This window comes from Pantherophis guttatus, chromosome 2, assembly GCF_059756535.1.
Source record: "Pantherophis guttatus breed Tessera chromosome 2, ASM5975653v1, whole genome shotgun sequence".
Lineage (NCBI taxonomy): Eukaryota > Metazoa > Chordata > Lepidosauria > Squamata > Colubridae > Pantherophis > Pantherophis guttatus.
Window position 1 is genome coordinate 2,578,595 of NC_142064.1, and position 20,620 is coordinate 2,599,214.

A 20,620-nucleotide genomic window follows, 5' to 3' on the forward strand; every position below is an offset into this window, starting at 1 on the left:
GTAGGTGAACTCAAAGATTCCTTTTTTAGGAGCGCCAGCAGCCCCGACAAAAAGTTTCTCTCTCACCGCAGGCTAACAAGTCTGTCCAGCAGGCAGATGAATAGTTGTCTGCCACATCTATTCATCTCCACCCCCTGCCTTTTATCCCCAGAGCTAGGGTGGGGCTTCACTTGCAGCGGTGGCTCTTCCATCCCAGGGACTGGCCCATAGATTTCCACTGCTCTCCTCTCCTCTGCCTTCTGTGCATCCGTGCTTCAGGCACTGGACCCAGCTGCTCCTCCTCTTCCTCATCAGTCACTTCCAGACCTGGGGGCTGTTGACTCTCCATCTGAGGGCTGACGGATGGCCCAGGCTCTGCCTCTGTCTCTCTCTCTCTGACAGCTCCATTCCCTCTTCCCCCTCAGAGCTCTCGGGTTGCCCTGATGCTGACCCTGACTCCCAAGCCTCCTCCTCCGATTCGGCTGATGGAGGGGCTGGCGGCCAACAGGCTACAACACAAAGTCAATGGGGAAGCCAGATTCACTTAACAACCATGTGACAAACATAACTGCAGTGATTCATTTAACAATGTTGGCAAAAAAAGGTCGTAAAATGGGGCAAAACTCACTTCACAAATGTTTCGTTTAGCAACATAAAGTTTGGCCTCAACTGTGCTTGTACATTGAGGACTAGCTGCACAGTTTTAGTCTGCACTCCTTTGCGGTTATCTGATAAAAGGGCAAATTCTGTCAATTCCAGTCATTTTTAAGCATGTCAGGCGATGCTTCTATTATTTGTAAGATGTTCTCCTCGGCCATAACGTACCTTAAACACAACACACCTTCACAAACACAAAAGCAAACAAACCCCCTGCAGACCTTCCATCCTAGAAGTTGCAAAAAATGCATCACGGAAGCTTTTCCACCCAAAACGTTCCTTTTGAGGTGGGTTTCTTTTTTAAAAAAAAAAAAATTAGGAGAGGTGGCTTAACTACCATATTTTTTGGAGTATAAGACACACCGGCGTATAAGATGCACCTACCATTTTTGTTGAGGAAAAGAAGAAAAAGAAATCTGCCTCTGCCTCCCAGCAATTTTGCCTCATTGCAGCAAACAGCAAACAGCCTGCTTTACTTTCGTTTTCGTTTTCAGCATAGCTTGATTAGCACAAGGGGAAAAAAATCTGCTCCCAGCAATTTACCTCCTTGCAGCAAGCAGGAGAGGCCAGCACAAAATAGCTGAGAACAAAACAGCTGAGAGTCGGGAGGCCATTTAACTTGTGCTAATTAGTCTGTGCTGAAACTGAAACGAGCTGTTTGTTCTTGCTGCAAGCAGGTAAACTGCTGGGAGGCAGAGGCCAAAGGGTGGAGGCCAGTGGGTGGGAGGGCCTACATTCGGTGTATAAAACGCACCTTTTTACCCCCTAAAAGGGGGTGAAAATTTAGGTGCGTCTTATACACTGAATGTCTTATACTCCGAAAAATACAGTACTTTGAGCACGAGCAGTTAAGGAATGTAAATACGTGTACTTTACCTCTCCCCTTGCCACGTTTGCCACGATCGGAAGGCCTATCCCCAGGTGGTGATTCTACTCCATTTTCTTCGACTCTAACTGGAGATGAGAGAAATACAGAAATATAATCTCAGAACATACGCATCATTTTTAGATCAGATAGTTTAGACAGATATTTCCAACTGTACACAAACGTAAGACAGCAAGAGGGGAAGGAAGGAGGGTGCAAGGATGGGTGGCAAATGTGACTGTTGCCCATTGTCTTTGTCAATGTGGTAATCAACCCTTGTTTAACAACACACCTTCATTTTTCCACCGGCTTGCAACTTGTAGTCTCTTTCTATTCATCCGGTTACACATTTTCATGCTGTCTTTCATTTATCTAAATCAGGGGTGTCAAACTCAAGGCCCGTGGGCCAGATCTGGCCTGCAGGGTGCTTAGATCTGGCTCACGGGCTCACCCTAAAAGGAGTGAAGGACCGGACCACGGTGCCTCTGCCAGTGAAAACGGAGCTCGCAAGAGCCACACGCAGGCCTCCTGGCCTCCGTTTCAGGCTACGGCAGCCTCCTGCAGCCCTCTGCTAGTAAAAATGGAGCTTGGGAGGGCTGCTTTCACTGACAAAGGGCTGCAGGAATCTGTCGTGGCCAGAAACAGAGCCTCAATGAGCGACGTTGAGCTGGCCACGCCCACCCTGGGCTACAGACTGGGTTTGGGGACTCCTGAGTTACAGTACTGTGTTCTGCTTATTTGTCTGGTATTAATCCCTGCTTATTTTGGTGTAGGTTGCTGGAGAGGGTGTGTTCTGGGACCAAAAAAAAGCAGGCCGCAAAGGCCACCCTCCCTAGCACTGATGATGTTACCTAGTTGGGTAATGAAACATCCACAAGAAAACAAGCAAGCTCACAAGCACCAAGACCCCCATGGTTTTCTGTTTTTGTCTATATGGCAGAGTTGTTTTACTGAGTGTTACAATGTCCTGACAGTTTTGAAATGTCTGAGACGTCCCAAGCCTTCTTCAAAGGAAGGCTGTTCAGGCCCCACAGTTGAGAGTTTGTAGGGTGCCTTTCACACATTCTTCATCAGGGCCCCAAATCACCCCGGTGTTCTCACCCTGGGGTAGAGAGGAATCAAGGACACAGCAAAAGCCAATTGGGATTAAGCTTCTTCCCAGGGCAGCTCTGTGTGTGTGTATGTGTTTCCCCATCAGCCTCTGTTGCAAACATACAATGAGGCAGCTCAAGCCCATCATGCTGTGCTCCTAGTCGAGCTGCAAGCAACTCTACAGACCCCTCACATCCTGGACATCTATTGTTTCAATTTCTACCCTCAGAACGACATTGGGTAGTCATTCAGCAGTGACGGCTAACCTTTTTGCCGTCACGTGCCAAAAGCGGGAGAGTGCAGGGGGCACGCGTGTGAGTGCCCACACCCATAATTCAATGCGCCCCGCCCTCCTGCGCATTGTAGACCCGTTTTTCGCCCTCCCCAGGCTCCTGAGGCTTTCTTGGAGCCTGGGGAGAGCGAAAACAGCTTTCCCCACCCCCACACCCCCGGAGGCTGGAAACACCGTTTCCTGACTTCCGGTAGGCACAGAAGGCCCGAAAATCAGCTGGCCGGCACGCGCATGCGTGCTGGAGCTCAGCTAGGGCAACACTGGCATGCCCACCGATATAGCTCCATCTGCCACCTGTGGCACACGTGCCATAGGTTCGCCATCACGATTATAGAGCATTGCACACCAGAACAACTAGACACAAGGACAGATTTTCCCCATGCAGCCAGTCTGCTAAACAACTCATTCCCACAACACTGTCAAACTATTTAGTAAGACTGTATTACTATTATTCTTCTCATCCTTCCTATTACCTATCTCCTTCTACTTATGACTATAACCTTGTTGCTTGTATCTTTATCTGTTTTATTTAGTTTCCTAGTATGATTTTGATGGCTTATTTAGTATCCTATGACTATTATTAAGTGTTGTATTTTATGATTCTTGATGAATGTATTTTTTATGTGCACTGAGAACTTATGTACCAAAGACAAATTCCTTGTGTGTCCAATCACACTTGGCCAATAAAGAATTCTTTTCTATTTCTATTCTAACTACTGCCACCCCGCGTAGTCCAAAGTCTGGGACTTACACTCTCGACCACGGCTGCCCCCTCTTCCTCTTCTGCTGGAAATTCCCCGTCCACGACTCACTTCTCTGTCCCCTCGCTTTTCTCTGTTCTCTTTGTTTTCTGAACTCTCTTTTCCAAGGCTTTTCTTCTTGCCTCCTACTGTCTCCCACGAAGTCTAGTTAGGTGAAGGAGGAAAACAAGACAAAATAATTCAAAATTAAAGACGGCCTAACAGAGCCTCACCCAACCACCATCTCCAAAACCTCTTGGAGAGCATTTCTGGATGCTTCCAGCTACACCCGAGACTCACAAAATCTAGAAATTGACAACACTGGAGCAGTATTCTAAGAAACGAATGTACAGGTATTCTGGGCTTACAACCACAATCGAGCCCAAAATTTTTGTTGCTGAATGAGACAGTTGTGAAGTTTGCTTGTCAGGAGGCCTTTTGTCACCTTCTGACACGCAAAGCCAATGGGGAAAGCCAGATTCACTTAGCGACCGTTTTACTAACTTAACAAGTGCAATGATTCACCTAACAACTGTAGCAAAAAAAAAAAAGTCATAAAAGGATCCAAAAACTGATTTAACAAATGTCTCACTTAGCAACATAAATTTTGGACTGAATTGTGGTCCTAAGACAAGGACTACCTGTATTTTTTAGTCCCAGGAAGGGATGAATAAAAATAGGACACTGGGAAAAGAGTTTGTTTGTTTATTCATTCATTTGTTCATTTGTTTGTTTGTTTGTTCATTCATTCATTCAATTTCTACAGTTGCCCATCTCCATCAATGCCTCTGGGAGGCTTACAACTAAAAAAAAAATACTTGACAGTTAAAAACGCTTGTGTTCCCCCTTCCACACTTAAGTCCTAATGGAACCTTTTTTCTCCAGCCTGTCATTTGGAACGAGATTTCTTCCCTCGCTAGCCTTGCTGCGATCTCCAAGGCACTGTACTTAGTTAAAAAATAAACAATAAACCAAAATGCTAAAGAGATTTGTGTGTTTCTGCACCACATGTGCCCTCATTTCTTTGAGGCACTGCACTTATTCCTCCTTTGCAAGGCCAGAGATGAGGATGACTACACGTCTGGGGCTTCCGTGCAAAAAATGTGAGTTGCTGCCTCTGCTCGCATGTTCAGCAGGAGAAGAGAGAGAGAGAGTGTCTGTCAGTGCTTCAAGTGCCAACTGGCTAGAGACAAGAGCTAGATAAAGGGGAAACAAAAAAGGGGGCCCTAGTTTGTGCAATGTTAAATTGCATTTTATCCAGCTCTTTGCTCACAATGCAGCACACACACAATGCGTTCCCTGAACCAGGTGACTGGATATTCCTGGAAAGGAAGCAGAGTTGCCTGATTCAAGCGATTCCAGGAACAGCCAAAGGGGCTGGAAGAACGGGCATGAATCATAACCCCCAAATTGGGCGACGAAAGATAAATGCCCCACTGTAATTTTTCTAGGAAGTGTCCATTCAGGAGGAATTCCACCCCATATGCACTACAACTGTGACTCCTCCAGCTTATAACCAGCTGAACTCCAATAACCAGCGTGATCCCTAATAAACCCACAATGTGCTCAAACCGGGATGTTTATAAGCCTTCAGAGGAAGGGAATTCACTCTGAATGCTGCTAAGCAGAAAATCAAAAAGGAGACAGATGTGGAGGTGTAAATTCCAGCCTCCAGACAGGATAGATGTAAGGTTGGGACAATCAGGAGGTGGAACCGTTGCCTTTCGCATTCCTGGAGAAGATTCTAGTTTAGGAGGTTCCTATCAGGGTTCAAGAGGAAATAAAAGTCATTATCTATCTGACCCACCAAAGTGGGGAGGCAGGGAATGCGATGGGTCTCCTCTCCTAACGAAGTCCATCTGGTGGACTTCTCCGTGGTGACTCCCGCCCTGCCATTTGAAAGACTATCATTTCCTTGTTATTTATTTATTTATTTATTTATTTATTTATTTATTTATTTATTTATTTATTTATTTATTTATTTATTAGATTTTTATACCGCCCCCTCTCCCGAAGGACTCGGGGCGGTGAACAGCCAAAGTTAAAAACATACAATATAAACAATTAAAATACGTTTAAAACAGAATTAAATCTAAAATGGCTCCCCAATTTAAAATGCCTTACCCATACCCCTATAAAAAGACGGATTTAAAATTTAAAAATTTAAAATTTCCACATTTAAAAAGGGGGAAGATTTAGGCCAGGCCAGCTTGATAAAATAGAAAAGTCTTAAGCGCGCGGCGGAAGGTGCGCAGATCCGGGATCCTACGTATCTCCGGGGGGAGCTCGTTCCAAATCGTAGGTGCCCCCACAGAGAAGGCTCTCCCCCTGGGGGCCGGCAGTTGACATTGTTTGGCCGACGGCACCCGGAGGAGCCCCTCTCTATGGGAGCGTACTGGCCGGTGGGAGGCTATTGATGGTAGTAGGCGGTCCCGTAAATAACCAGGTCCTAAGCCATGGAGCGCTTTGAAGGTGATAACCAGAACCTTGAAGCGCACTCGGAAGACCACCGGGAGCCAGTGCAGCTCGCGCAGGAGAGGTGTCACATGGGAACTCCATGTCGCTCCCATCACCACCCGCGCGGCCGCACTCTGCGCCAGTTGGAGCCTCCGAGTGCACCTCAAGGGGAGCCCCATGTAGAGAGCGTTGCAGTAATCCAGACGAGAAGTAACGAGGGCATGAGTGACTGTGTGTAGGGAGTCCCGATCTAGATAGGGACGCAACTGGCGGATCAGGCGAACCTGATGAAAAATCCTCCCGGACACGGCCGTCACATGCTCTTCTAACGACAGCCGTGAATCCAGGAGGACACCCAAGTTGCGAGCCCTATCCGTGGGGGCCAATGATTCGCCCCCAATAGTCAGCGATGGCATTAGCTGACTATATCGGGACGTCGGAAACCACAGCCACTCGGTCTTGGATGGGTTGAGCCTGAGCCTGTTCCTCCCCATCCAGATCCGTACGGCCTCCAGGCACTGGGACATCACTTCAAGGGCATCGTTGGGGTGGTCCGGGGTGGAGATGTACAGCTGGGTGTCATCCGCGTACTGATGGTACTTCACCCCAAAACCACGGATGATCTCGCCCAGCGGCTTTACATAAATGTTGAACAAAAGGGGCGAGAGGATCGATCCCTGCGGCACCCCACATATGAGGGGCCTCGGGGTCGACCTCTGCCCCCCTGTCAACACAGACTGCGACCGGTCGGAGAGAAAGGAGGAGAACCATCTTAATACGGTGCCTCCCACCCCCAACTCTTCCAACCGGTGCAGCATGATACCATGGTCGATGGTATCAAAAGCCGCTGAGAGATCTAACAGGACCAGGACAGAGGAGCAGCCCCTGTCCCGAGCCCTCCAGAGATCATCAACCAACGCGACCAATGCCGTTTCCGTGCTGTATCCAGGCCTGAAACCCGACTGGAACGGATCCAGATACGACGATTCATCCAGGTACTGGGGAAGCTGTCCCGCAACCACACTCTCAACAACCTTCGCCACAAAACAAAGGTTGGAGACTGGATGATAATTAGCCAATATTGCCGGGTCCAGGGAAGGCTTCTTGAGGAGGGGCCTCACCACCGCCTCCTTAAGGGCGGCGGGGAAGACACCCTCACCCAATGAAGCATTTATAATCCCCTGGAGCCAGCCTCGCGTCACCTCCCGGGAAGCCAGCACTAACCAGGAGGGACACAGGTCCAACAAACATGTGGTCGCGTTCAATCTACCCAGAATCCTGTCCACGTCATCTGGGGTCACAGGATCAAACTCATCCCAGATAACAGTCTCAAGACCTGCCTCCGTCACTCTCGCTGGATCTACCCAGTCAGAGTCCAGACCTTCCCGAATCTGAGTGATTTTGTCATACAGATACTGAACAAAGTCCTCGGCTCTTCCCTCCAAGGGGTCCTCCCGCGCTTCCTGGTGGAGCAGGAACCATTTGCACCACTCAGGTGATCCTGAGGACACAGATAAACCTCCAAGTGCTTCAAAGACCCTCTAAAAAATTGCAAATGACCAGCTGTCTGCAAGGAATATAAATCCTTGCCTTCCCCACCATCCAGTCAGAGCTGAAGAAGCTTCTTGGATGAGAAGCGAAACGTCTTCAAAGAAAAAAGTCCAGCTGCCTCTTGAAAAAAGCATCTTTGGGACCCTCAAAACATGGTTTTGCCAGTAAGTCTGGGGAAGCCAGCGTGACATGGAGCCCATCAAGTGGTATGTTTGATTGTAGTCACCAAAGAGGTGGGAATTTATTGGGGGGTGTTTCTATTTGGGGTTCTATTTCTATAGGCAACCTAGAGTTATCGTACGTGAGTTGGGCAGCCATAGAAATTTTCAAAACAAACCAACCAACAAACAAGGGGGAAAATCTGTTATCCCGTTGCCAATGTTGTCTTGGTTGCCTTAAGCAAGAAGGCAAACTGAACATTAAGGAGAGTGTTCCTAACTTCACAAAAGAGCAAGGATTTCATTTTTCATTATCTTAATGAAAAAGAAAACGGCCCTGGCTTATTTCATGCACACTAGACCATAAACATAAGGTTACATGGATGGCACAGTTATTTAGGAGGAAAGAAAGGGATAAATTGGAAGGCAGTGAGCAGATAATTAAGTAACGTAAAAATATCTTTTTTTTTTTTTTTTAAAGCATGCTCCTTGTCCCTAATGTGGGTCAGGTATGCTTGAATAATACTTGCTGAAATTTCAGAACCCAGAAAGATGAGAAAGTCAATATGGAGTTGGGTGTTTCAGTTTCCTGCATGGTTCACCCTGAGGTTTTAAAATTCTGCTTTCTTGGAGAACAAGCAAAAGCTTAAAAAGCCCACAGGATCCTGACCAGGAGAACACATTTAATCTTAATATTTGCAGAATAGTGATGGGAAAATATTAAATATTGGAAGCTGTTTATTCAACATTTCTGAGCTCTGCAAGATTTGTCCTAAAAGGGTTAACATTTTTTAGCCTTCACATTTCTCACTAAAAGCAGGAAGTCTTCCTCACAAGTAAACTTCTAGAAAGGCAACTTTTTAAAGAACTCTAAAAGACCCTAAATTGAGCACTTACTGTATCTGAGCTTCCTTCCAGCAAGAGGTTGATTGCTCTGTTCACATCACCATTACAATCGTGCAGAGCTACGATGCAGTCATCCTGATTCTTCCCTGTCACTTCCATCAGCTAAAAAAATATATATATAAATAAAAACCCACATACAAACACATATTAAAAAGCAGCTCGGAATAACCAAGGCAACTTTACACAAGAAACAGAAACATGGCAGTGAATGTGTCTATGTGGGAGTCTAATTAATATAAAATTACAGCTGCTCAGATTGGTTACAGTCTACGGCAAGTTATAGATTAGCTCAGAATCACTGCTATTAACTTTAGAATTTATGAATTTAATTTAATTTGGACTTTGTGTGATAACTTGCAGTCTCCAAATAATGCTTTAAAAAATGCAAATAAAAACCAAGATGAGATCTTGATACAATCTGGGATAGAAAACAAAAGAGCCTGTAGTACAGTGGACTAAAGTACTGTTATTAACATCTGCTGCTTGCAATTACTGCAAGTTCGAATCTCACCAGGCTCAAGGTTGACTCAGCCTTCCATCCTTTTTAAGGTGGGTAAATTGAGGACCCAGTTTGTGGGGGCAATAAGCTGACTTTGTATAAATATACAAAAGTATGAAGGCTATTGCTTAACGCATTGTAAGCCGCCCTGAGTCTCCGGAGAAGGGCGGCATATAAATTAAAGCAAAAAAATAAAATAAATAATGAACACATCCAAGGGACTCCATCTATCTCAATCCAAGAATGTGGGAGAATAATCTAGCCCCCAAATATGCTTTAATTACTTCAAGAAATATATAGCCAAAAACATTGGCTGAACTTAGAACATGGGGTTCTTGGTGCTCTCTGCACTTGTGTTTTTTTACAGGCATTTCATTACCAAACTAGGTAACATCATCAGTGCTTCCTGGGAGTGGGGTTTGCAAGGAGGAAGAGGAGGAGGATGTGGGGAGGGAGACTGTGGGGTCCTTAGTACTCTGTAAGATTGGTAGTTTTATTGCAGATGTTTCATTACCAAACTAGGTAACATCATCAGTGCTAGATGGGAGTAGGGTTGCGGGGAGGAGAAGGAGGAGGAGGAGAAGGAGGAGGACGACGACTGTAGAGTCCTTGGCACTCTCTGAGATTCATGGTTTTCTTGCAGATGTTTCATTATCAAAGTAGGTAATATCATCATGATCTTACTTAGTTTGGTCATAAAACATCTACAAGAAAAGAGCCAAGCTGAGAGAGCATCAAGGATCCCACAGTTTAACCCCAAACTACATAAATGTTGTTTATCTGGGGACCCAATTGATTCAGTTTCCTCATTCCATTCCTCTCCCCACACGTAAACAGTCCCTATCAAGCCATGTTTCAGCTTCTCTGCTTGCTCCAGGGAAGGGATCTATATACAGAGTGCAGACAGGAGCTCCATGCATTTTCATGCTTGCACCGGTGGGGAAGTGGGGAAAAGGGATAAAAACATCTGGGCAGGTCGAAAGAAGCCTATGGCTCCCTGGGAGTCAAAGCCAGGGCGAAAAAAGATCCCAACATAATTCTAAAAGGATTCATCACTTAATGCGGGTAGTCCTCAACTTACAACCATTCGTTTGGAGACCATCCAAAGTTATAATGGCACTGAAAAAAGTAACCATTTTTCAAACTTACAGCTGTTGTAGACGCTTGGCAGCTGGCTCGTATTTATGACAGTCGCAGCGTCCCTGGGTCATGTGATCCCCTTTTGCGACCTTCTGACATGCAATCTCAATGGAGAAGCCAGATTCACTTAACAACCGGGTTACTAATTTAACAATTGCAGTGATCCACTTAACAACTGGGGCAAGAAAGATCGTAAAATGGGGCAAAACTCACTTAATAACCATCTTGCTCAGCCATGGAAACGTTGGGCTTCATTCTGGTCATAAGCCGAGGACTCCCTGTATCTTGTTCTGGCTTTTCCACATATCCAACCCGATTTTTTCTCTTGAAAAGATACAAGTAGTCCTTGGCTTATGACCACAATTAGGATTAGAATTTCTGTTTGCTAAAGCAGGGCAGCTGTTAAGTGAGACGCACCAAATTTTATGACCATTCTGGCCACAGAGGAATCACTGCGGTTGTTAAGTGAATCATAAGGTCATTAAGCAAATCTACTTTTCCTCCATTGACTCTGCCTGTTGGAAACTAGCTGGGAAGATTGCAAATGGCCATCACACAACTCCAGAGGCTGCAACCGTTGTAAATACATGCCAGCTGTTGAGTACCTGAAGTTTTGATCCTGCGGCAATGCTGCAACTTTTTTCAGCACTGTGGGGTCCTCAAATTGCCACTAAATGAACGGCTGGAAGTCAGGGACTGCTGGTGCCAATATTCACAGCAACATATCAGAAGGCAGAAGAAGTTCAATTTCGGGAAGCAAGAGGATTTGGATAAGGCTTTAGAATAGACAAGCAAGTCCTCCGCGTATGACAACAATTCAGCCCAACGGTTCTGTTGCTAAGCGAGATGTTCGTTAAGTGAATTTTGCCCCGCTTTATGACCTTTCTTGCCATTGTTTCCATTCTTGCCATTGTTCATTCATTGTTAAATGAATCTGGCTTTCCCACTGACTTTCTGTTGTGGCCTGTCGGCTGCTGGCTCCTCCAGCGGCTGAATCAGGAGGAGGAGGAGGAGGAGGCGTGGGAGTCAGGGTCAGCATCAGGGCAACCTGAGAGCTCCGAGGGGGAAGAGGGAATGGAGCTGGCAGAGAGAGAGAGAGAGAGACAGAGGAGGAGCCTGGGCTGTCCGTCAGCCCTCAGGTGAGGAGTCAATAGCCCCCAGGTTTAGAGGTGGCTGAGGAGGAAGAGGAGGAGCAGCTGGGTCCAGAGCCTGATGTGCGGATGCGCAGAAGGCAGAGAGGAGAGGAGAGCAGTGGAAATCTATGGGCCGGTCCTTTGGACGGAAGAGACACTGCTGCTAGTGAAGCCCCTCCCTAGCTCTGGGGATAAAAGGCAGGGGGCGGAGATGAATAGATGTGGCAGACAACTATTGCTAGACGGACTTGTTAGCCTGTGGTGAGAGAGAAACTTTTTGCCAGGGCTGCCGGCGCTCCTAATAAAGGAAGCTTTTGAGTTCACATCAAAGGGTCTGTCGTGTTTGGGGAGCTGGGTCAGAATGCTTTCTTTGTCCGAACGTCGCAAAAAGGGATCACGTGACCCCGGAACACTGCAACCGTCATAAATAGGAAACAATTGCCAAGAGACTGAATTTTGATCGTGTGACCATTGGGATGCTGTAGCGGTCGTACGTGTGTAAAATGGTCATTACTCAGTAAATTTTATAGACTTGGGGGTTTTAAATTGGGAAGCCAATGATTTAATTCTTTTTAATTATCTTAACTTTTGTATTGTATGTTTTTTTAATTTTGGCTGTTCACCGCCCTGAATCCCTTCTGGGAGAAGGGCGGTATACAAATTAATTAATTAATTAATTAATTAATTAATTAAATAAATAAATAAATAAATAAATAAATAAATAAATAACGAAAGAAAGAAAGAAAGAAAGAAAGAAAGAAAGAAAGAAAGAAAGAAAGAAAGAAAGAAAGAAAGAAAGAAAGAAAGAAAGAATGCTGTTGTAACTGTGGTCTCTAAATGAACTGTTGTAAATCGAGGACTGCCTGTACAGGACTGGAATCCACTCAACTACATGCAAAGGCAATCCCCTCTCCCCCTCCCCAAAGCAAAGCTGGGATGGATACTTACTTGTTTCACTTTATCTTCAAAGTCTGCATCGTTCTTATCGTATATCATCTGGGCCAGGCGGATTTGCTCTGCTGTGGCCTGAAAAAACACAAAAACGTCCATGAAATATAAGAGACAAATTCGCATTGAAAATCAAGTGTCCTGTACAGGTAGTCCTCGGCTGATGACCGTAATTGAGCCCAAAATTTATGTTGCTATGTAAGAAGCTTGTTCAGTGAGTTTTGACTTACTTTACCGCTTTGCTTGTCAGGTCACAAAAGGGGATCACATGACATATTTATGACACTGCAACCGTCATAAATATGAATCAGTTGCCAAGCATCTGAATTTTAATCACGTGACCACGGGGATGTTGCAATGGTCATAAGTGTGAAAAATGTTCATGTCACTTTTTTCAGTGCCCTTATAACTTTGGTCACTATATCAACTGTTTTAAGTCAAGGACTGTCTGTACTTCCCCCACTACTTACTTTCCTGCAATTTACTCTTCTATTTTTAATTCAGAGAGGGGGAAGGGAAATCAGATATTTTCTGTGGTTCTTTTTCCCTGTCCAGCAACCCCATTCCAGATTATAAGTGAGTGTTTAAAAAATAAATGACTCCTAACAACAGTCCAACAGAAAACATTTCTTAAGATATACATGATTTAACATGCAGCACAGAAAAATGGGCTGATAATATTTTATCAAATGAAGTATATTTCGAGGAGATTAGGAGCTGTAATCAGCACTCCAAAGCATAGTTAAAAGGCCTTAAGAGCTTTTGTGTTTATAAGAGGGTAGGGACCTAAATCTGTAAATCCTTATAATGGCTTTAAGCACATCACATTAAGGATGGTTCGTTGAATAACACTTGGCTGAACAATAACAGTGACCCGGCCAGGGCTTAACACTAAATCTTCCCTCCTTTAAGCAGAGCCAATTATAATTACGTTGGAAAGCAAAATAATAAGTTATTGGAGGTGTAGAACCTCGGATTAGCACAGCTGACCCTTAGATAACTTCCTCCGTTGGCTTTCAGGCTTCATAGTCCAACTGTTTAAAAATACAATATTTAAATCATCATAAAAAGAATGGGAAGCTGATATTCTGTGAAACAAACCAGCCTTCAGGACTATTATCCAGCTGTTTCTGGGGCCTATGAGCATTATTTAGAAAATAAATAATGGTGGGCGGCTGCAAATTATTGCTTTTGGGGGAGGTATAGAAAAAAAATAGGTTCTTCATCTTCATCGCTCTTAAATTTATCTCCTGGCAAATAAATACATGCTGATATTTACCACTTTTAATATTTTTATCTCATTTTTTACGAGTAGTCCTCGACTTAAGACCACAACCCAGCCTAGAATTTCTGTCGCTAAGCAAGTCGGTTGTCAAGTGAGCTTTGCTCCATTTTACGACCTCTCTTGCCACAGCTGTTAAGTGAATCAAGGCAGCTGTTAAGTTAGGAACATGGTTGTTAAGTGAATGTGGCTTCCCCTTGACTTTTGATAACTTTTATTGTCTTTTTTTTTTTTTTTTTTTTTTTTACTGCGAGCACACTGGCACACATTAAAAATGAAATTTGCTTGTCAGAAGGTTGCAAAAGGGGATCACATGACCCCCCCGGGACATGCCATAAATACATGCCAGTTGCCAAGCAACTAGATTTTGATCATGTGACCATGGGGACGTTGCAATGTGTGAAAAACAGTCATAAGTCTGTTTTTTCAGTGCCATTGTAACTTCAAATGGTCACTCAATAAATAGTTATAAGTCAAGGGCTACCTATGGTTGCTTGTACGCTGCTTCTAGTCGCCTCTAGGGGAGTTTGGCGGCACGTGAATTTAATAAATAGATGGGACTTTCCAACTGGCTATACGTCCCAATGGAGCTATTCTAATGCGAACCACAGGTGGTGATTTGCATTTACCATCTAAACAGAACTGCAAATGTACTCAAAACGATGGCCTGAACTCTATCTAGTTCAGTGTTTCTCAACCTTGGTAGCTTGAAGATGGATGGACTTCAACTCCCAGAATCCCCCAGCCAGCAGCGCTGGCTGGGGGATTCTGGGAGTTGAAGTCCACCCATCTTCAAGCTACCAAGGTTGAGAAACACTGATCTAGCTGGATGTAAACTAGTTTGATTAAACCAGGAAACACCTGGCATCCCTTAAGACTCCACACATACAGTCTCTGGCCAAAGTTAAAACACACCGTTAAATATATTTGCATTTTTTTTTTTTTCATTTGAATGCCACCAGCTCTAATTTATGAAATTGAGCGAAAGGAAATCTCAGCGAGACGACACGTTATGCCACTTGGGGATAATATCTGAGAACTCTCTGGCACGGGAGAGAGGCTTGCAAACATAATGACAATGAACAAAACTGAATTTTCTTTGTCCCGGCTTGTTATTTTTTTTTTTGATTAGCCCAAAAATCCGGGGGTGGGGGGGGGGTGGGAAGCATAAACTGAAGAAGCATTAAGGGGAAAAAAAAAAAAAAACAACAAGCAGCCATTTTTAAGCTTGTAATTTGAAGAAGGACAAGCCATCGGCGACATCTGACGAGGGGTTTCGGTTACCGCTCTAATTGGAGCGTTTTTGCTGTGCTAAGCAGCTCTTAGGGTCGTCCAGTCGCCAGAAAAAATTAAAATAGCAGGAGGATGGACAGGAGGATGGTTTCCCTGAGGTTTCATTATAGCTTTTCCTCACTGCCACTAGTTGAGAGAGTACAGGTAGTCCTCGACTTATGACCACAACAGAGTCAAACATTTCTGTTGCTCAGAGAGACCTAGGTGAGTTTTGCCCCATTTTAGCACCTTTCTGACCGCATTGGTTAAGTGACTTACTATAATTAGTATTAGTAATAGTTACTATAATTAGTAATGGTTACTATAATTAGTAACCATTAGTAAAATGGCTGTTAAGTGAATCCGGCTTCCCCATTGACCTTGCTTGTCTGAAGGGCAAGCAAATGGGGATCACATGACCCCGGGACGTTGCAACCGTCATAAAAATGAGTCAGTTGCAAAGAGCCTGAATTTTGATCATGTGACCATGGGGATTCTGCAGTGGTCATAAGTGTGACAACATGGTCAGAAGTCATTTTTTCCGATGCTGTTGTGACTTTGGTCGCTAAATGAACTGCTGTAACTCGAGGACTGTCTGTATAGGCGCACTAAAAATAGAAGAAGAGGTGGATTATTCAAAATATTTTTTAAAAAAGGATAAAGTTTACTCCACAGTTGTTTTTGTTAGGTATAATTACAGATTGTACGGCTATAGAGACTAATTTGATTCTGAACCTAATAATTGCAGCAAGACTCTTGGTGGCGCAGTACTGGAAAGAAGGAAGATTTACCTACTATTCAAGAATGGACATTGAAAGTAGTAAATTTAGCAGAAATGGTGAAAATTTCAGCATATCTAAAGGACCATTCAAATGAGAAATATATGTTAGAATGGAGAAGATGGATTGATTATATTCAAGGCAAATATCGGACTAAAAAATTTCAAATAGCTTATGAATGATCAAAAAGATTTTATAAAGTACTTAAATTTAGTTTAGTAAAAGGGGAGTTAAAAGTTCAAGAGGGGGATAGGAGGCTATAGATAGTTAGCTTATGTTAGCTTATGATTGTCAAATGTTATACCCTGTATTTTGTTCTAGGAAGTGGGGGGGGAGGGGAAGGGGAGGGTTGGAAGGGGAGGGGGGGAGGGGAAATGTCTGTAAATTTTTAAAAAACTTTTCAATAAAAAAATAAATAAAATAAAAATAGAAGAAGAGGGTTTTTCAGCTAGAAATAGTTCTTCAAACTTTGGTGCTGATTTTGGGGGACCCACACCTCAAATCTACAGAATACCTCCTGGCAAATGTAATTAGACACTTCACAAGGATGACATTCTTCTTGCTTGGCTACTAACGTGGATAGGTTGAGGACATGGAGTCAAACCTGCCGAATTCGTACCTGGACTACTGGTTTCTGTGGTTGTGTCGGCTGCGTGGCTGGAATCTGTGTTTTTTCTCGAGTGCCCCGAGTGCGTTCACTGCCCACCGAAGTCATCATATACAGTATATACAAAACAATGTATGTACAAAATAGAAAATCTGAAATGAGAAAGAAACAGACACTGAGGCAGGACATTCAAGACCAAAATGCAGATGATAGCCTAGGACAGGGGTCCACAAGCCGTAAGCCGTGGGCTGTGGGCCACTACCGGACAGTGGCCTATTTGCAACCGGCCGTGTGAGTGCGCGCACACAGGCCCACTTGCGCAAGCATTGCAGGGACTCGCAATCCCACGTGCGAGCGCTGTGGGTGTTCGCAGTCCCACTCCCACGAAGGGAGGGAGGGACCGAGGGGGGGAGGAATAGGGAGGAGGAGGGGAGGAAGAAAGAGGAAGGAAAGACGAAGGAAGGAAGGAAGGAAGGAAGGAAGGAAGGAAGGAAGGAAGGAAGGAAGGAAGGAAGGAAGGAAGGGGAAGAGACAGGAGGAGGGAGGAAAGAGACAGGAAGGGAGGGAGGGAGGGAAGGAAGGAGGGGAAGGAAGAGGGAGGAAAGAGACAGGAGGGAGAGAGAGAGGAGCTTGGATGATTAAAATGACTTCTAAAGTAACTAACTAAATAACTATCTGGAGAGTGTGGAATGTGGGCGGGAGAATTTTGTACAGGATGTGGCTTCCTAAGGAGCAGGGAAGGCTGGTATTGAGAAGCCACCAAGTTCTCCACAAGTAATGTTTGTCTTCATGCACAATTAAAATAATAACATAAAAGATCAAATGACAATGAAAATAACTGCATAAAAAGATACCAAGCGGCGAATTCTTTAGACGGCTGGATTTTTTTTTTAACCGTCACCTGTGTGCGCTTAATTTACACCTTAACGGGGGGAAAAGCTGTCAAAAAGAATCCACTTACTGCTTACACAGCAGACAGGAAAGAGGTGGCAGATCTGTCGTTTCTGAATATTGCTAAATATGAAATATGAAAGTGCTATCACCTATAAACCTATGTACATCATACACACATACTCCTACACAGTGCAGCACATGTCAGAGACTGCCTTCCCAAGCTCATCCCATCCAAAATCAAGAAATGCCCCCCCCCGTGTGAAGTATAGATACTCCTCACTTAACGGCTGTCCATTCAATGACAACTTAAGAGATGATATGTCCTATGTCTGAATATAGGACAAGCAAAGACAATAGGGAAGGTAGATTCATTTAATGACTGATGTGGTTTACTTAACCACGGTGGCAAGAAAGCTCGTAAAATGGGGCAAAACTCACTTAACAACGGTCTCGCTTAGCAATGGGAATTTTGGGCCCAGTTCTGTTTGTAAATCAAAGGCTATTTGTAAATTCAAAACTCTGTTGGTTATCCAAGTCACACTGGAACAAGAATCATCCTATTTGAGCCTATTGATCAAATTGATAAGCAATGCTATCTACTCTGGTCCTGCTAAACGGAATAATTTTATTAATACTGTAAATGCTTCGTCATTTTTTTTTTTTTATTTGATTTATATGCCGCCCTTCTCCGGAGACTCAGGGCAGCTTACAATGCGTTAAGCAATAGCCTTCATCCTTTTGTATATTTATACAAAGTCAGCTTATTGCCCCAACAAACCGGATCCTCATTTAACCTACCTTAGAAAGGATGGAAGGCTGAGTCAACCTTGAGCCTGGTAAGATTCGAACCTGCATTAATTGCAGGCAGCTGTGTTAATAACAGGGTGCTTTAAACCACTGTACTACCAAGGCTCCTTAACTTACACAATTAACTTACACTTTGGAAGGAGACATCAGACCTTCTATCTATCGCAATAAGAAACAAACCAGATTCTCTAATTTGCCAGAATTATCCAAACTATTAGTATTAAATTAGCATTAAAGTAACAAGAGAGCCCATAAGAAGAGCCAGTTTCAAACCAGGAATAGTTTTTATTATACATGTAAGCAGTTGTGATTGAGCATCCTTAAATTCTATAAATTCACTGCTACTAGGTCATTCTTAAAAGAGCCTCTTTAGCTATCATTACCACGATATCTGATTCCATAGTAAATAGAAGTGTTAATGCCCTAAGCATTTATAAGAAAATATTCTCATGCTTTCTGTGTTAGGGATCTACTTTCTTCCTCTAATTACAGGCAGTCCTAGACTTAGATCAGTTCGTTTAGTGACAGCACTGACAAAACTAAATTATGACCATTTTTCTCACGAACAGAATAACAGAGTTGGAAGGGACCCTGGAGGTCACCTAGACCAACCCCCTGCTCAAGCAGGAGACACCCTACACCATCTCAGACAAATGGTTGTCCAATATTTTCTTAAAAGCCTCCACTGATGGAGTACCTACTGCTTCTGGTGGCAAGCTGTTCCACTGGTTAATTGTTTTCAATGTTAGGAAATTTCTCCTTAGTTCCAGGTTGCTTCTCTCCTTGGTTAGTTTCCATCCATTGCTTCTTCTCTTCCCTTCAGGGGCTTTGGAGAATGGCTTAACCCCATCTTCTCTGAGGCAACCCCTCAAATATTGGAAGACTGCTACCATGTCATCCCTGGTCCTTCTTTTCATTAAACTAGACATACCCAATTCTAGTTGCAACGGTCCCCACGGTCAGGGGATCAAAATTCAGACGCTTGGCAACTGCTTCGTATTTATGACGGTTGCAGTGTCCCAGGGTCATTTGATACCATTTTGTAACCTTCTGACAAGCAAAGTTAATGGGGGAGCCAAATTCGCTTAACAAACATGTTATTCACTTAACAACTGGGGCAAGAAAGGTCATAAAATGGAGCACAATTCCCCTAACAAATGTGTCACTTAGCAACATAAATGTTGGGCCCGCTTGCAGTTGTAAGTCAAGGACTACCTCTGTATTTGGTCACATTTGTTTCACCAGAAACACTTTTTTTCAATTTAATTCGGATTAGAAGAGTATAAGCAGAACTAGTAATTTATTTGGGGGGGACATTACTTAGATATGTGATCAAAAGACCTTAAGTGTCCCCAAAACCTTTTGCAAATGTGTTTAACAGCAGACACATCAAGAGACGCATGGCATTAGCAAACCAGCACACAAATCACTCTTCAATATATGGCTCAAAGATAGTACAGGTAGTCCTCAACTTACGACCCCAATTGTGCCCAAAATTTATGTCGTGAAGTGAAACATTTAAGTGAGTTTTGCCCTATTTTACCACCTTCCCTGCCACTGCTGTTAAGCGAATCATGTTGGTAAGTTAGTCACACACAGTTGTTAAGTGAATCCAGCTTCCGCATGGACTTTGCTTGTCAGAAGGTCGCAAAAAGGGATCACGGGACCCCGGGACACTGAAACTGTCATAAATATGGGTCAAAGATCTGAATTTTGATCACGTGAGCATGGGGACACTGCAATGGTTGTTAGTGTGAAAAACGGTTGTTACTTTTTTTCAGAGCCGTTGTAACTTTGAATTGTCACTAAATGAACTGTTGTACATTGAGGACTACCTGTTCAGGGAAAAACTGGATGCATCTGTAAAATTCATTATCAGGGATTTAGTAAATGGGCTCAGTCAATTCCTCCTGGACTAACCACAATTTTTGGGCTCATTCTATCCGTATTATCATTCAGAAAAAAGAAATGTGCTGTCGGGGACACATCAAACATTTTCCTGCTGAACATTATAGGAGGCGCTTGATGGCAATGAGTAAGCCATCTTTCCAGAAATTCCATCTGCAATTCTTAGTCAATTACTGTTATAAGCCTGAAAGAAATGATTTTTTTTTTTAGTTTTCTGCAAGTAACCGGAAATTTATAGAGTAATTGAGGCAATATATAAGCTTGTTTTAGGTGCACGGAGGATTGTGATGGAATCTGGCCAGGAGGCAGGAGACACATTCCAGAGAAGGAAGAATCAGTGCAATGAGTTTTGTCTCATTTTACGACTCTCCTTGCCACATTTGTTAAGTGAATCATTGCAGTTGTTAAGATATTAAGATGGTTGTTAAGTGAATCTGGCTTCCCTGTTGACTTGGCTTGTCAGGAGGTCACAAAAGGGAATCACTTGACCACGGGGATGCTACAACTAAATAAACTTCCTGTAAGTCGGTTACAACAAACGGTTGTCTATGCCTTCTGGGGGTGTTAGCATGCTTTAGTCTGGCAAGATTCTGTCGATAGGGAGGAATAATGAAGAAATGTGCTTGGAACGATCAAAATATGTCTTTCTTGGTT

At 43.8% G+C, this 20,620-nt stretch overlaps 1 protein-coding gene across 8 annotated transcripts in view; it reads right to left on the reverse strand.

Annotated features, from left to right (window-relative positions):
• The window catches only part of UBAP2 (ubiquitin associated protein 2), a 124,677-nt gene that overhangs the window by 75,850 nt on the left and 28,207 nt on the right, over positions 1–20,620 (reverse strand). For all 8 annotated transcript variants that reach the window (XM_087885468.1, XM_087885467.1, XM_087885466.1 and 5 more), the window contains exons 2-6: positions 16,370–16,509; positions 12,418–12,495; positions 8,689–8,799; positions 3,637–3,790; positions 1,513–1,590 (exon numbers count right to left, since the gene is read on the reverse strand). In XM_087885468.1, the coding sequence (XP_087741594.1) occupies positions 1,513–1,590; positions 3,637–3,790; positions 8,689–8,799; positions 12,418–12,495; positions 16,370–16,468 (520 nt within the window). In that variant the 5' untranslated portion in view covers positions 16,469–16,509. The remainder of the gene's footprint in view (positions 1–1,512; positions 1,591–3,636; positions 3,791–8,688; positions 8,800–12,417; positions 12,496–16,369; positions 16,510–20,620) is intronic.